Source organism: Vitis vinifera, chromosome 18 (genome assembly GCF_030704535.1).
Source record: "Vitis vinifera cultivar Pinot Noir 40024 chromosome 18, ASM3070453v1".
Classification (NCBI taxonomy): Eukaryota; Viridiplantae; Streptophyta; class Magnoliopsida; order Vitales; family Vitaceae; genus Vitis; species Vitis vinifera.
The window spans coordinates 27,123,046-27,138,886 of record NC_081822.1 but is presented as its reverse complement, the minus strand read 5'-3'; the positions used below and the strand labels follow the sequence as shown (position 1 = coordinate 27,138,886).

Sequence of the window (15,841 nt, the reverse complement as noted above, 5' to 3'; positions counted from 1 at the left end):
TTCCAAATCAATCTCTATTTGAAAGTAGCCAGAGTAGCCATCCAAAAAACAGTAGAAAAGATGCCCAGAGACCCTTTCAAGCACTTGGTCAATAAAAGGCAACGGGAAATGGTCATTCCTTGTTACTATATTCAATTTCATGTAATCGATACACACCCTCCAACCAGTAGTAAGGTGTGTGGAGACATCTTCTCCCTTATCATTCTGCACCACCGTGATCCCAGACTTCTTTGGGACAACCTGGGTTGGACTCACCCATAGGCTATCTGATATGAGATAAATAATACCGGCTTGAAGTAGTTTCAAAACTTCAGCTCGCACCACCTCTTGCATGTGAGGGTTCAACTTTCTCTGAGGTTGGCGAATTGTCTTTGCTTCCTCCTCCATATAGATATGATGGGTTCAACCTTTCAAGTCCGAAATTTTCCATCCAATGACCTTCTTACATCTTCTAAGGACTTCGATTAGACAATCCTCTTGATGAATGAAGAGAGCTGAAGAGATCACCACAGGGCACTGCTTGTCTTCCTCCAAGTATGCGTATTTCAACCCAGTAGGAAGAAACTTAAGAGTAAGCTTTGGGGGCTCCTCCTTAGCAACTCTGTGCAACTCCTCCTCATTGAACAAAGGTAGAATCTCTTCCCTCCTCCTCCAAGGAGACATGGTATTCAGAAAATCTAAGGGTTCAGGTAACCCTTCATCAAGATCCCTAAGACTCTCAATCAAATCTTCCTCCATGCTCTGTTCACAGTGCTCCTCCACCAAAGTGTCAATCATGCACACTTCCTCTAACTCTTCCTCTTCTTCAGGATGGAGATGCTTCTTGCACAAATGGAAGATGTTTAGCCCCAAGGTCATGTCGCCAAACATGAGTTGCATAACTCAATTCCTACAATTTATGATTGCATTTGAAGTAGCGAGGAATGGTCTTCCAAGTATGATTGGCACATAGTTTGTTCCTGTGACAACTGCATCAGTATCAAGAACAACAAAATCTATTAGATAGTAGAATTTATCAACCTGTACCAAAACATCCTCAATTATCCTCCTTAGGATCTTCACTGATCTATCAGCTAGGCAACGAGTAATGGGCATGGGCTTCAACCCCCCAAGTCCTAATTGCTTGTAAACTGAATAGGATAGCAAATTCACACTTGCTCCCAAGTCTAGAAGAGCTTTCTCCACACATGTCCCTCCAATATTTACTGAAATGGTGGGGCATCCTAGATCTTTATACTTCACTAGAGACTTGCACTAGATGATAACACTCACTTGCACAGTCAAGAAGGCTTTCTTAGTCACATTTAACCATCTCTTTACAGTGCACAAGTCCTTCAAGAATTTGGCATAAGTTGGAACTTGCTTGATCATGTCAAGTAAAGGAATGTTGACCTTCACTTGCCTCAACAGTTCAAAAATTTATGATGTATTCTTGGTTCCCTTCTTACCATGCAAAGCTTAAGGGAAAGGTGGAGGCATGTGCTTCTTCATCATATCTTCCTTGATGACTATCCTTGGTTCTTCATCCACACTAGAATCATGGTCATTTTCCTTTGACTTCTTCTCACCCATGTTTTTCTCTGATTCACTTCCTTCATCATGCTTCAGCTTGGGTGCGGGTTGAACAACCTTCTTACCACTCTTAAGAGTGATAACTGCTTTGACTTTCCTCACCTTTGAAGATTCTCCCTTTTGAGCTTCTACTTCATAAATACCCTTGGGATTTTGATGAGGTTGAGAAGGAAACTTTCATTTCTCTTGCATAGTATTGAGGTTGGTGAGCCTTGAGATAGAGTATTGAACATTATCTATCTTTTGAGATAGATCATTTTGCATCCCATCCATCCTCTTATTCAATGTACTCTCCACTCTATCAATTTTCTGATTCAATTGAGAGTTGATTGACTTTTGCTACCCCACAAAGTCTCCTACAACCTTGCTAATATTCATAATGGCTTGTTCAAGGTTTGAAGCTTGTTGAGGTGCTTGAGCTGGTGGTGTGTACTGAGGTGGCCTTGGCTTCCATGAGAAATTTGGATGGTTCCTCCAATTAGAATTGTAGGTGCTTCCATAAAGAGCATTGTTATTGGGCTTGAATTGGTCAACCACATTTGCTTGATCACCAAACATTTCTCTCACTGCTGGAATGGTTGGACACTTCCCCACCAAGTGCTCATAAGACTGACATATGGAACAAGGCATAGCTTGCACTGGTTTCACGGAAATGGCTTGTACTTCTTGTACTTTCTTCAGTTCTAGCTCTTCCAATCTCCTTGCCATAGTTGCAAATTTTGCTTTCATATCCATGTCTTCACTCAACACATACATTCCACCCTTAGCATTGGGATGAGACTTCATCCTCCCCACATCTCTGGTATTCGGTTCATCCCATCCTCTTGAAACTTCAGAAACATAGCTCAAGAAGTCCATAGCTTCCTCCAAATTCTTACTCATGAAGTCTCCTCCACACATGGTCTCTAGGAGTTGCTTCATAGAGGAAGACATACCATCATAGAAATAACTCACTAAGAGTCATGTATCAAAGCTATGGTGAGGATAAGAGTTGATAGCTTCCATATACCTCTCCCAACACTCATAGAATTTCTCATTCTCCTTAGCTGAGAAGTTCGAAATTTGCCTTTTCAATCCATTGGTCCTATGAGTAGGGAAGAACTTCTTGAGAAACTCAACTTGTAAATCAATCCACATTATGATACTCCTCGGCCTTAAAGAATTAAGCCAAACATTGGCCTTATCCTTTAAGGTGAAAGGGAATAGCTTGAGTCTCATCAAGTCAATTGCAGCTCCTCCTTCTTGGAATGTATTGCACACTTCTTCAAACTCCTTGATGTGAGAATAAGGGTTCTCACTTTCCATCCCATGGAAAGTAGGTAGAAGCGGCACTATATGAGGTCAGATCACTGGCTGCTCAGTGGGAGACACTATACATGAAGGTGCACTCATTCGAGGTGGATGCATACGGTCCCTCATGGATCGGTATGCATTGAGATTCTCCTCTTGCCCATGTTGGCTATGCTGATCTTCAGGTGGACAATCCATAATGTTCAAGCAGACTTCCAACTCGGTTTCTTAAGGAGTTTCAATTTTCACAAGTCTTCCCTCAATATCTCTTATCCAATAGGGCATACACAACTCGAGATTACTAAAACAAAAACAAAGAAAACAAAAAGGACTACAATTCTAAGAAAAGATTTAAGGTTAGATAAAAACTAAATGAAAGATAAGATAAAATAAAAACAAAGAAAATGAGTTAGTGAAAGAAAAATCACCAACTTGTGATGAAGATCACAAGTACTCATAAAAGGTAACATTTATGTACTTAGGCACCATCCCTGGCAGTGGCGCCATTTAATTCATGCCCAGTCAAGTGTTTATCAAAACATTTATAAAACCTACAACACCTTATACTAAGGTAGCAAAGACAAAGCTACTACAGTTAATGACTCTAGGATCATCCATAGATATGGGTTTTCTTTGTACACTTAACATTAATGAAATGAGAAATGGTGATTTTGCTTTTTTGAAAGTTAGTTTTTAAAAGAAAATAAGTTTGATTGGAAGGGTTGATTTTAAGCTAAGCAAACATAAACAACTAAAATTACTACAAAGAGAAAGTCTCTTGGAGCTATGGTTACTAGGATCAGGTTCCTGTTGCAAAGTGGGAAATTCCAGATCTTCTCCTCGCATTGGGGACAATAACATAAAGGATGGTTATCTCCCAAACCGGATTTGTATTTAGCAAATAAGTTTTGATCCAAAGGGTTCTTGAAAAATGGTAGTTGCTTCCCATTAATGGCTTCAAACACTAAAGACCCTCACCTTGAACCACCTTCCAATGGCTTGTACTTGATAACTAATGCACATCCATGGATCTAGAAATAAGCATCCATAGAATCCTAAAAGCTTACCAAGTATTGGCCATTCAAGGTGATTTTAAGGGATTAAAGCTGAAACTTGAAATACAAACCATTAATGATACACAAGTACCTTCATTTAAAGCAAGGAAAACTCCCACCTTTGCATTTGGGTCCTTTACCTAGCTTCCATCACTCCAAGAAACGTGAAACTTAGCCACTCATCCTCTGAGAAATCATCCTCAGGGGGTGTTTGGCTAGAGAGAAAGTGAAGAGAAAATAAGAAGGAAAGGCAGAGAAAAACTCCCGTATATTTCCTTCAAAACTCGTCTTTACAAAATATCTAAAACATAATACATCTTGAGAGTTTTCCAACCCCTATTTATAGTTCCTAAACAAACCCTAATGTCATTTATCTATTACAAAAGGAGTAAAAATGAAAAATTACAATTCTAGAGAAAAATCTTTGAAGGTCGGTGCGCACAAAGTGATTTTCGCACACCCTACGAAACTTTGGCATACCTTGCGAAACTTTGGCACACCCTGCCAAATTTTGGTACACCTTACGAAACTTTAGCACACCTTGCCAGATTTTGGCACGCTTTGCGAAATTGATGATTTTGCCTTATGAAATGCTCTGTTTTCCTCCATCTTACTACTGATAGTTTTAACAACCCCTTGCCAAGTTTGGCAAGGGGTTTTGAAGTGCTCCAAGGCTCGGATTCTTCATGTGATTGATCTTCAACTTGCCTTGCCATAGCTTGCACAAAACTCTCCCTCAATCTTGGCCTGTTTCAATGATAAAAAAGCTACCAAAAGCACTAAAACTTACCAAAAATTGGTTAGTAACATTTGCTAGGTCCTTAACATGCCAATTGGGATAAAAAGGTCTAACTACTACTCAAAAGTGCTTAATACAATCAAGTTTAAGCTTATAGAAAATGCATTTTTTGAGTAGTAATTAGCTAACCATTCAGCTTTGGATTGCTGGAACAAATTTGACTATTCTATCAATTAGAAGAGATTCCTCAAGCTTTGGCTGCTATGGCTCTACATGAAGAAGAAAAGGATCCTAATTTTTATGTGGACTCCGGAGTAACAACCCATATAACAAATGACCTAGGTAAGATGTCCCAAGTAATTCCATATAAAGGGTATGATGCAATTTTTGTTGGAAATGGAGAAGCTTTAAGAATCTCACATATTGGTGAAGCCAGACTAAAAACTAAACATAGAGATCTAAAGCTTAAAAAATTATTGGTTGTTCTAGAAATTAAGAAAAATTGGTTATTCGTTGGACAACTTACGTCTGATAACCCATGCTCCATAGAATTCTCATCAACTGGTTTTGTCATTAAGGATCAACTTCAACAAGTGCTAGCCAAAGGAACTAAGAAGGGAGGTCTCTATGCATTGGAGGAAAATGTGATTCAAGCCATAACGGTTACTAAGTCTAGCAAGGCATCATCATAAGTGTGGCATCAACGCATGGGGCATCCGCAAACAAAATCTATAAATCTTCTACAAGATAAGAATTTCATTGAGGTATTTAGTTGGATGAAATCAGCAATGGTATGTGTTAATTGTTAGTTAGGAAAAAGCCGTAAACTTCCTTTTGGCTTAAGAAATAAAATTTCTAGCAATCCTCTTGACAAAATTCATTGTGACTTATGGGGACTTGCACCAAATAATTCAACTCAAGGATATAAGTATTATGTTGTCTTTATTGATGATCATACTCTCTATACATGGCTTTATCATTTGAGAAGAAAATCGAATTTCTTTGAATGTTTTTTGAAGTTTCAAAATTTGGTTGAGAATCAACTTGAAAGAGGGATAAAAATCTTTCAAAGTGATGGTGGAGGTGAGTTTCAATCAATTAAATTTCAAAATCACTTGAGCAAGTGTGGAATTTTGCAACAAGTCTCATGTCTAGGAACTCCATAACAAAATGGGGTTGCAGAGAGAAAGCATAGACACATTGTTGAAATGGGTCTAACAATGTTTTTCAATGCCAAACTACCATTTAGTCTATGGGTAGATGCATTCCTTACTGTCGTATACCTCATTAATCGGCTGCCTTCCAAGGTGTTGAAAATGGAGAGTCCATTCTTTATGCTCTTCAAACAATATCCAGAGTATAGGAGCTTAAGAATTTTTGGTTGTCAATGTTTTCCATACCTCAGAGATTACGGGAAGAATAAATTCTCACCTAAGACATATCCCTGTGTTTTTATTGGATATAGCTCTCTACACAAGGGTTATAGATGCTTGCATCTTTCACCTAAAAGAGTTTACATATCTCGTCATGTCATCTTCAATGAAAATTGTTTTCCTTATGCTAACTCTCTTTTTAAGGAAAATTATTTGCAGATTTCTATAGAAATGGTATCCTTCTCAACTTCAGATGTTTCTTGTGAGACTTCAAAAATAGATCACCAAACTAAGTCTTGGAATGAGAACACTACTAACCAATCAAGCAACTCCAAGAAGTGCAACCACTTCCCATGCACTACTGAGGAAAGAAACTAGTTTAGTGTTGAAGAAAGAATTTCTGCTAGTTGCAATACTAACCAAAATACAGAAGCATCTGAAACTCCCATTGCTATTGCTACTGAAATTTCCACTGTTGCTGCTAGTACAAATGACCACAATACTATCATTACTACTGAAACTCCTACTGATGTTGCTCTTGGTACTAGTGGCCACAATTCCAACACTGCTACTACTACTGGAACACTCTCCCAGATTGAGTCTACTAATAGATACAAGCCTGCCAATGTTAGTAATTTTCCTGATATTAGTAAGCACCTAGTAGTTGATCTATCTTTTCCTCAAAAATAGCAGAAAAATGAGCATGTTGGTCCATCTCTGCAAAACAAATCAACTAGTCATAGTGCTGATGATGAAGTTCCTGATATTAGCAAGCAAATTTTTGTTGACATCTCTTATCCTCAAGGCCAACACACAGATAACAAAGGAACTCATATGATCACTAGAAGTAAACTCAAGAATTATCCCAGTTTAAAATCTCAAATGGTTACTTTTGCTGCCACAAGAAGTGATATTAGTGAGCCAAAAATATATCGTACAACATTGAAAATTCCCCATTGGCTCAAAGCAATGCAAAAGGAAATCAAGGCTTTAATCCAAAATCGAACATGGGATTTGGTTCCTAGGCCTCCAACTACAAATATTGTGGGTTCTAAATGGGTGTTTAAAACAAAGTTGAAGGAAGATGGAACCATAGATAGATACAAAGCACGATTAGTTGCTCGAGGTTTTTCTCAAATACCGGGTTTGGACTTTGGAGAGACCTTCAGTCCAGTTATAAAGCATACTACAATCAAATTGATCTTTTCACTAGCAGTAACCTTGGGGTGGAAAATGAGGCAATTGGATGTTAAGAATGCCTTTCTACATTGGTTTCTAAAGGAAGAAGTATTCATGGAACAACCTCCAGGATTTATAAACGAGGACCTTCCGAATCATGTCTGCAAATTGAATCGCTCTCTTTATGGTCTTAAGCAAGCTCCAAGGGCCTGGTTTGATAAACTATCCCAATGTCTTCTTCATCTGGGGTTTTACTATGGTAAAGCAAACTCGTCTCTATTTATTCTTCGTAAAGGTCAGTCTATTGTTTTGCTACTTATCTATGTTGATGATATTATAGTCACAGGCAATGATAACAACATCATTAGTGACCTCATAAGCACCTTAAGTAGTGAATTTTCTCTCAAGGACTCAGGATCTTTGCATTATTTTTTTAGATTAGAGGTTAAATATCTTCCTAATGGGTTGTTTGTTTCTCAAACAAAGTACACTAGAGATCTCTTAGAGCATACAAAAATAATGGAGTGTACTCCTATCAACACACCCATGGCTCTTAAGTCCATCATCACACCTTCTGATGAACAACCTATTGATCCTACACGATATAGGCAACTTGTTGGATCCCTTCAATATTTAACTTTCACAAGGCCTGCTATTGTGCATGCAGTAAACAAGGCTTGCCAACATTTCCAAGCACCCACTAAAGTTGACTTGCAAGCTATCAAACGCATCCTTAGATATTTGAAAGGAACAATGGAGCATGGAATTAGGTTTTTCAAGCAAAGTTTTCTTCGTCTCACTGGTTTTTATGATGCTAATTGGGCGGGATGCACAAACACAAGAAGAAGCACATCTAGGTATTGTATTTTTCTAGGAGCCAATTGTATCTCATGCTCCTCAAAGTGACAACCTATAGTTTCTAGATCAAGCGCTGAGGCCGAATATCGATCCCTTCCATCCAATGTCGCAGAAATAACTTGGCTTACTTTCCTTCTCCGGGATATTGGCATTCAACTACGTGAACCTCCTCAATTGCTATGCGATAATCTTAGTGCCCTTCACATGACAGTAAATCTTGTCTTCCATGCATGTTCCAAGCATATTGAGTTGGACTATCATTTTGTTCGGGAAAAAGTTGCACGTGGAGTTTTGATTACTCGTTTCCTTCCATCGTCCTTACAAGTAGCGGATATATTCACAAAGGCACTCCCTAAGACTTCATTCCAATTCTTTCAATTCAAGCTAGGAGTGCACAAGTTACCATTCACTAGCTTGCAGGGGGCTGATAAAAGAAACTCCAACTCAACCAGCTGATAATGCAATCTACCTCTCCATATTTGTAATGTGGAAAATCAAGGCTAGAAGGAAATCTTACTTACCTATTCTATGTAATATTCCATTTTTTGTGTAAAGAAAGTGTGTATTGTTTATTTATTCTTTAGAAAACAATTAGTAAAGAGTGGTGAAAATTCAACCTTTCAAAAATAGTTTCTATTCTTCAGTTTATTTGGTATTACTCATAAAAATGTAGATTAAAGTCATTATTATACAAATATTATTTGATCTAGTTAAAATAAAAATGAACTTTCAAAAACACAAAAAGAAAATGAAGATATTAAGAATATTTTTTAAATGGTAAATAATTTGTTCAATTAGAGGTTGGATTTTATATTAAAACAAAAAAGAGTAAAATTTTTTGGTTTGATCATTATACGTGTTCATAGTAATTTAATCATTTACTTTATTAAATACTAAAATATTATTGGAGTTGGGTGGGCGCCCAAGTTGGTGTGACTTAACCCAATCCAACCAAATAAGAGATCAAGGGTGGAGCATTTTCTGGGAGTTGAAACTACTAAAAATTACCCAAAAATCACCCCCAACAAACTTTTCTCTAGAAAAGAAAGATTGAGAGAACTCTAGAAGAAAAGTTTTTTGAAAAAAGAAGGTGAAAGACTTTGTCTTGTGGAATAGAGTGATTCTCAATTTTAGTGTGGTTCATTCATGGCTTGGATAAAGAATTAAATGGTGAAATAAATGTTTGTTTGGTTTTTTTATTTTTTATTTTTTATTTTTTCAGATCTTGGGTATTCCAAAAAGTAATCCAAAAATTTCCTACAAATATTAGTTTTGAAATTTATGAACACTTCTCAACTGAGAAAATGTTCAACTACTTAATATTAACTTATTTTCTTTCAAACCTATTAAAAGTGATTTTTCTAATATTAGTTCATATGCATTAGTTGAAGCTTGATTTTTCTTTGTATATCAATATAAAATTGACTAAAATATAAGTCATTAAGGTCATATTTGGTATATTGGAATGAGGAATGAGAATGAATAGATATTTTTCGTAACCAATTTTTAAAACAATTTCTTATTCTCTAAAAAAAAAAAAAAAAAAAAAAAACAGGAAACCATGTTTGACAATCAAAAAATAAAAAATAGTTTTTTGCTTTTAAAAACTATTAATAGGATGTCTTTAGATAACATTTTTTTAATTATTTTAAGTTGTTTTTTGAGGGCTATTTTAAAAAATAATTATACAAATATGGGGAATGATAAAAAATAAAGCACTACAAATAAAAATTATTTTTAAAATATATAAACTGGGTTAAAAACATTTCAAGTTCCTAAATAGACTTTTTTTTTTAACAAGATATTGAACAATTTTTTTTTAAAAAAAAAAATTCTCAAAAATTATTTTTCAAAATTATTTTAAAGGCAATAACCAAACATGAGCTTTATTTTGATTCCTATCTTTCCTTGATTAGTAATAAATATGTCCATTCCAATTCTTATGTTTAAAAGCACCAAAGAGTGTAAAGTCGAAATGAATGTTCGTTTCCATTTCAATTTTAGGTAATAATGAGAATGAGAATGGAAAATAAAATTGATAATAATAACTATACACATAACTTCAAATAATTTTTTATTTTTATTTATAAAAAAATCTTTGAGAGTTTCTTTACTGAATAATAAAAGTTGGTTTGATCATGTAGCCGCCTAAAGCAATTTCTACTATTTGGGCACAATTTTATTATTAATAAGTCAAAGTAAATTATATAATTTTTAAAAAAATATATAATTTAAGTATGCAAAGTATATTATTTAGTTCTATCTTTAAATTGAAAGTGCCTAATTTTTTGAAGAAAGTGAATTTAATTATTGAATTAAATGAACTCCTACTTATCAATTTTTTTTATAAAGATGTCATAGCTCCTAGGATTTAACTTTGTACTATACTTGATCCTCCTTATTGAACTATTTTTCCTAACTGAGTTTTAAGTTCACTCTTCTCTATTATTTCACTTTTTAGGTACAAGTGATATTAATGAGGAGAAATCAAGTTAAGAAGGGTGTTTCTTTTGAAATCTGCTTTACAATTAATTATTTAGGAGTTTTGAATTAAGATTGAACTTAGTATTGATTTCTAAAACTCTTTGAATTCTTTGGGATGATCTTTGAAATTATTATTTAGATATTTTTAATTAGTTTTGGGTTAGATTTATTTATTTATTTATTTATGCTCTAATAATTGTTATGAATCAATTTAAGGAAGTTGTCAACTAATTACTTGTTGGATTTGTTAGTTAAGGTCATTCACATGTTGGACTCTTGGGTTTGACAAGTGAAATGACCATGGCATCTTTGATCTTCGAGTGTCACAATAATATATTTGAAAAACTATTTTCTAAAATATCTTTTACAAATTGTCATTGTTTTGAAATCAAAATAGTAATTTTCATATTTAAAAAATAGAAACATAATTTTAAAAATAAGGCAGAAATAATCTTCATTTTCAAGAAAAGTTTCTTGTTAAGGTAAAAAAAATACCGTCAAAATAATTTAACCAAATATTGCATAAACATGTATCATAGGGAGAAAAAAAATTATATTAAAGCTCCACAAATAGTAGGGAATTTATTCCAAATTTTTAAAAGAAAATATGAGAAAAAAAGTGAAAAAAAAAAAGTTTAAATTAACTTGATCAAATTTTTACATGACTTAAAATTTATTCATCATTTTTTATGTTTGTAAATAATTTAAAAATATATAAATCTTTCCATAATTTATTTATATAATGATTTTTCTTTGTATATGATACAATAAACTAAACAAGGAAGTTTGAATTATTTCTTATTTTACTTTTTTTTAGATGATAGTTCTTGTAAGCCAACTAAAACCATTTTAATCAAGATATACATATCATACGAACAAATAAATTATAGACTGCATTTGTTTTGAAAAACATTTTTTAAAAATCTATAATTATTTATTATTATTATTATTATTATTATTATTATTATTAAATTGCTTTTTATTGAGAAAAAAATATACTATGACTCCCAATCAATGTTTTAAGTGATTCACAACATACAAGGGGTTGGTATTCTATTTTCAACTATTTACAAAATATATTTTTGTGTTTTTTTATGTGGAAGGTTCTGAAATACCAAATTGGGAAACAACTTTGTCCCATCCAGACGAAAACAATAATCATGTTTGCCAAAATCATTGGTTCAACACTATTGATTATCTTAAAAAATAATTATTAAAAGGAGTTGTGTATGAAAAACAGTTTATATGCGAGGCCAAAATTTTCATGGCTTAATTAACATTTCTTGAAATAATCAATAAAAGACTTGTGAAAGAATATTTTAAATTTATTCTAAAATAACGTGTAAGTAACCTGTAAGAAACTTACACAATTGTTAGCTTTCTTCACGCATTTGGTTTATTTTAATTAGGTAAGTGATCAAATATCATTATTATATATAGTGGTCCTGCTCATTGAAGTGGTCAAAGAACATTAAAAACCAATACACATTCAAATCACTTCCTCTTATATTGACTCGTGGAGAGGAAGTACTGTATCCCGAGAGAATTATCATGACTATATAATGAATCACATATGAAAGACATACAGCAAAAGTAGCAAGAAAATTGAAGGAGTTGTGTTTAGGAAAAGATAAAGAGGCTTTTATTCCAAAGAAGATGTCGCTGATCATGAAGGTTTTCCTCTTACAAATTTTAGTATTTCAACTTTTTGGTGGTGGCATCCATTGCCAAGCTTCAACCCATCGGCATACTTTTGTGGTAAATACTATATATGATTCTGGCTTTAATGTCACCTTCTGATCATAATATTTAGGGAGCAGTATGACTCTCATTTTCCATCGTAGGACCCCTTACCCCGGTGCCGTTGAGTCATTCATGCATGCTATCAATTTTAAGTGGTTATACACTTGCATGAATGGATCGATGCAATTATTCATGTATGTAATATTTCTTTTGTAATGAGGTTGGTGGTTAACTTTTAATTGGTTGCAGGTGAGGGAAGCTTCATATACAAGGCTTTGTAGCACCAAGGACATCTTAACAGTAAATGGACAATTTCCGGGACCAACTATATATGCTATGAAAGGAGAGACTATCATTGTTGACGTTTATAATAGGGGAAAAGAAAATCTCACCATTCATTGGTAGGTCTTAAGTGTGTCTCAGAGAAAGAGCGACGACAACATGCCTACATGGCATGCATTCTTTTATTTCTAAGAGGGGGCTGCAATATATTGCTTTGCAAATAAAGTCAAATTTAAAACAATACTTTAGGGTTATTTGCTTTAGATCCATTGAAATACAATTGATGCCGCTTGTTACTATGATAATATGTTGTTGCATGCCATCTTTTGTTAGTTCAAAAATAAGTACTAGTTTTAATGTATAGTTATTGTTTTGCAGGCATGGGGTGAACATGCCTAGATATCCATGGACAGATGGTCCCGAGTATATCACACAATGCCCAATTCAGCCAGGGTCAAAGTTTAGTCAGAAAATCATCCTTTCCTCCGAGGAAGGCACTTTATGGTGGCATGCTCACAGTGATTGGACCCGAGCCACCGTTCATGGAGCTATAATTGTTTATCCCAAGAATGAAACCATGTATCCTTTTCATAAACCTAATGCAGAAGTTCTCATCATATTAGGTATAAGTGTTGTTAGTTTTAAATGTTAATTTACATATTATGAATTAACCAGCAAAGCAAAATGTAAAATTATTGGAGTTGTTGAAATGCAGGACAATGGTGGAAGATTGATGTGAATGCGATTCGAGATGAAGTGCTTGCAAGTGGAGCTGACGCCAATGCCTCTGATTCTTTATTGATAAATGGACAACCCGGTGATCTACTTCCATGCTCAAAATCAAGTACAATTTAAGTTTAACTTCCCATTTTTAAATTGTACATGATTTCATTTTCTTGTATGTTGGCCATATTACTTTTTCTTATTAACATCAACATATTTAAAGCTTAATGCTAAGAAAGAGGAATATAGCTATGAGGATGGTAGAGCCATGATTTAACACATGAGAAAAGGCTAGTCCAAATATAATTTTGAACTATGGAGCCAAATTTACACCCCTAATCAATCAATCACTTCATAATTGGTGGATCCTCATGGAAACTTTTTCTTTTTCTTTTGGCTAGTTATAAGTATACAACTTTCCCTTTCTAATTGCAGGCACATTCAAGCTAATGGTGGATCATGGAAAGACCTATCTACTTCGTATAATCAATGCTGCCTTGCACGAGGCTCTCTTCTTCTCTATTGCCAAGCATAAAATGACAGTGGTTGGAACAGATGGTAGCTACACGAAACCATTGACACGAGATTATATCACAATATTTCCTGGACAAACCTTCGATGTCTTACTAGAAGCTAACCAACGCCCGGATCACTATTACATGGCGGCTATAACTTTTTCCCTTGCCCCAGCAGGTCGTAATATTTATGATAACACAACCACCACAGCTATTGTACAGTACAGGGGATATTACACTCCATCTTCACCTCCCTTCTTGCCTCATTTACCTGCATACAATGACACAAATGCATCAATTCAGGTCATGGCCAGCCTCCGAAGCTTAGCAGATGCGGAACATCCTTGCAATGTCCCATTAAGCACGAGCACTAAACTGATTTACACTGTTTCTTTAAACTCGTACCCATGCGTCAATGATTCATGTTCAGGGCCAAATGGGACGCGGTCTGCCGCAAGTATAAACAACATAAGCTTTCATACCCCTACAATTGACATACTGGAAGCTTACTATTATAACATCAGTGGTGTATATGAAGATAAATTTCCTAGCATTCCACCAGTGGTGTTTGATTTTACAGCCGATTATCTTCCATTACTCTATCAGTTGCCGAGCACCGGAACAGAAGTAAGGGTACTCGAGTATAACTCCACAGTGGAGATTGTTTTTCAAGGGACAAACTTGGTCGGAGGGGCAATCCACCCCATGCATCTCCATGGACACAGTTTCTATGTTGTTGGATGGGGATTTGGGAATTTCGATGAAAATAGGGATCCTATGCGCTACAATCTGGTGGATCCTCCCCATCAAAATACCATCTCTGTTCCTAAGAATGGTTGGGTTGCAATCAGATTCGAGGCCTCCAACCCTGGTATGTTGCAAGCACTCATGTCCTTTATTAAAAAATAAAAATAAAAATAAAAATAAACCCTTGAAACTGCCAACCTGCATACCAAGGAAATAATTTTTCTTAATATTACAATTAAGTTAGGTGTAATGTTGTGTATTTTCTCTATTGCAGGAGTGTGGTTCATGCACTGCCATATAGAAGACCATTTGACTTGGGCCATGGCAACTGCGTTCATAGTGAAAAATGGTAAACACCCAAAAGCTCAAATGCTGCCTCCTCCATCCGACATGCCACCATGTTGAAGCTGCAAAGAAATAACATGCCAAAGATTTCATTGAATATTCGTATTATTCAGCTTTCATGATTTATTTTATGTTCAATAAATGCAATGCTAAGATGCCCCCCAATGCCATGTCCACAATAGATATATCTTGATTTGACAACTTTTGGCCATTCCAATTTCTTTAAAATATGATGTTGTATTAGAAAAGTTTGAAATGGCATAGTTTAAAATTATCTTGATTTGACAACTTTTTGACTTATCCATATTTTATTCAAATTCCGTAGAAGGTTAGGTATCATATTAATAATTAAAAAAATTATAAATGATATAGTTTAGAGTAATTGACTTATTCTTCTATTTTAAAATTAGACTATGATCTAAATGGATACTTGTAAAAAAAGGTCATGAAATGGTTTGTTTACTTTTTTTTTTACTTTTACATCTAAAAATATTTTACAAATAAGATAATTTTTGTGAAGTCTTATACAGTTGAGATAAAGTCGGTTCTTTTTTATTTATTTATTTTAAATTAAAATAAACATTTTTTCCTAAAGTTAAAATAATGTATGTATAATTTATATTTTTACCTTCTATTTAATAACAATATCACAAGATCTACACCAAGATAAAGGAAAAGGAAAATAAAAAAATCACCCATTTCCATTTCATGGGCACAAATTGAGCCTAACCCACACTGAAAGAACTCCAAATATGTTTTTTAGTGATTTGATTACTTTTCAACTCCTTTTTTTTTTTTACATTAAGGTAAACCCTTTTTTGCTTCCTTAAATTAAAATAACTAGTAAAACAAATCTCTGGTTTTTGTAAATTAAAACGTAGGACTTGATCATTTGAATTTGTGGTTTAGAGAAAAGACACTTACCAATTAACTAAG

The 15,841-nt window shown here is 34.5% G+C and overlaps 1 protein-coding gene across 1 annotated transcript; it reads left to right on the top strand.

The window, feature by feature from the left end:
• The first annotated feature begins 12,206 nt into the window (after positions 1-12,206).
• Positions 12,207-15,006, top strand: LOC100245728 (laccase-15). The gene is made up of 6 exons (XM_002266935.4): positions 12,207-12,308; positions 12,543-12,694; positions 12,954-13,198; positions 13,291-13,419; positions 13,734-14,684; positions 14,835-15,006. The coding sequence occupies exons 1-6, from the start codon at positions 12,207-12,209 to the stop codon at positions 14,963-14,965; spliced, it is 1,710 nt and encodes a 569-aa protein (XP_002266971.1). The 3' UTR covers positions 14,966-15,006.
• The last annotated feature ends 835 nt before the right edge of the window (positions 15,007-15,841 follow it).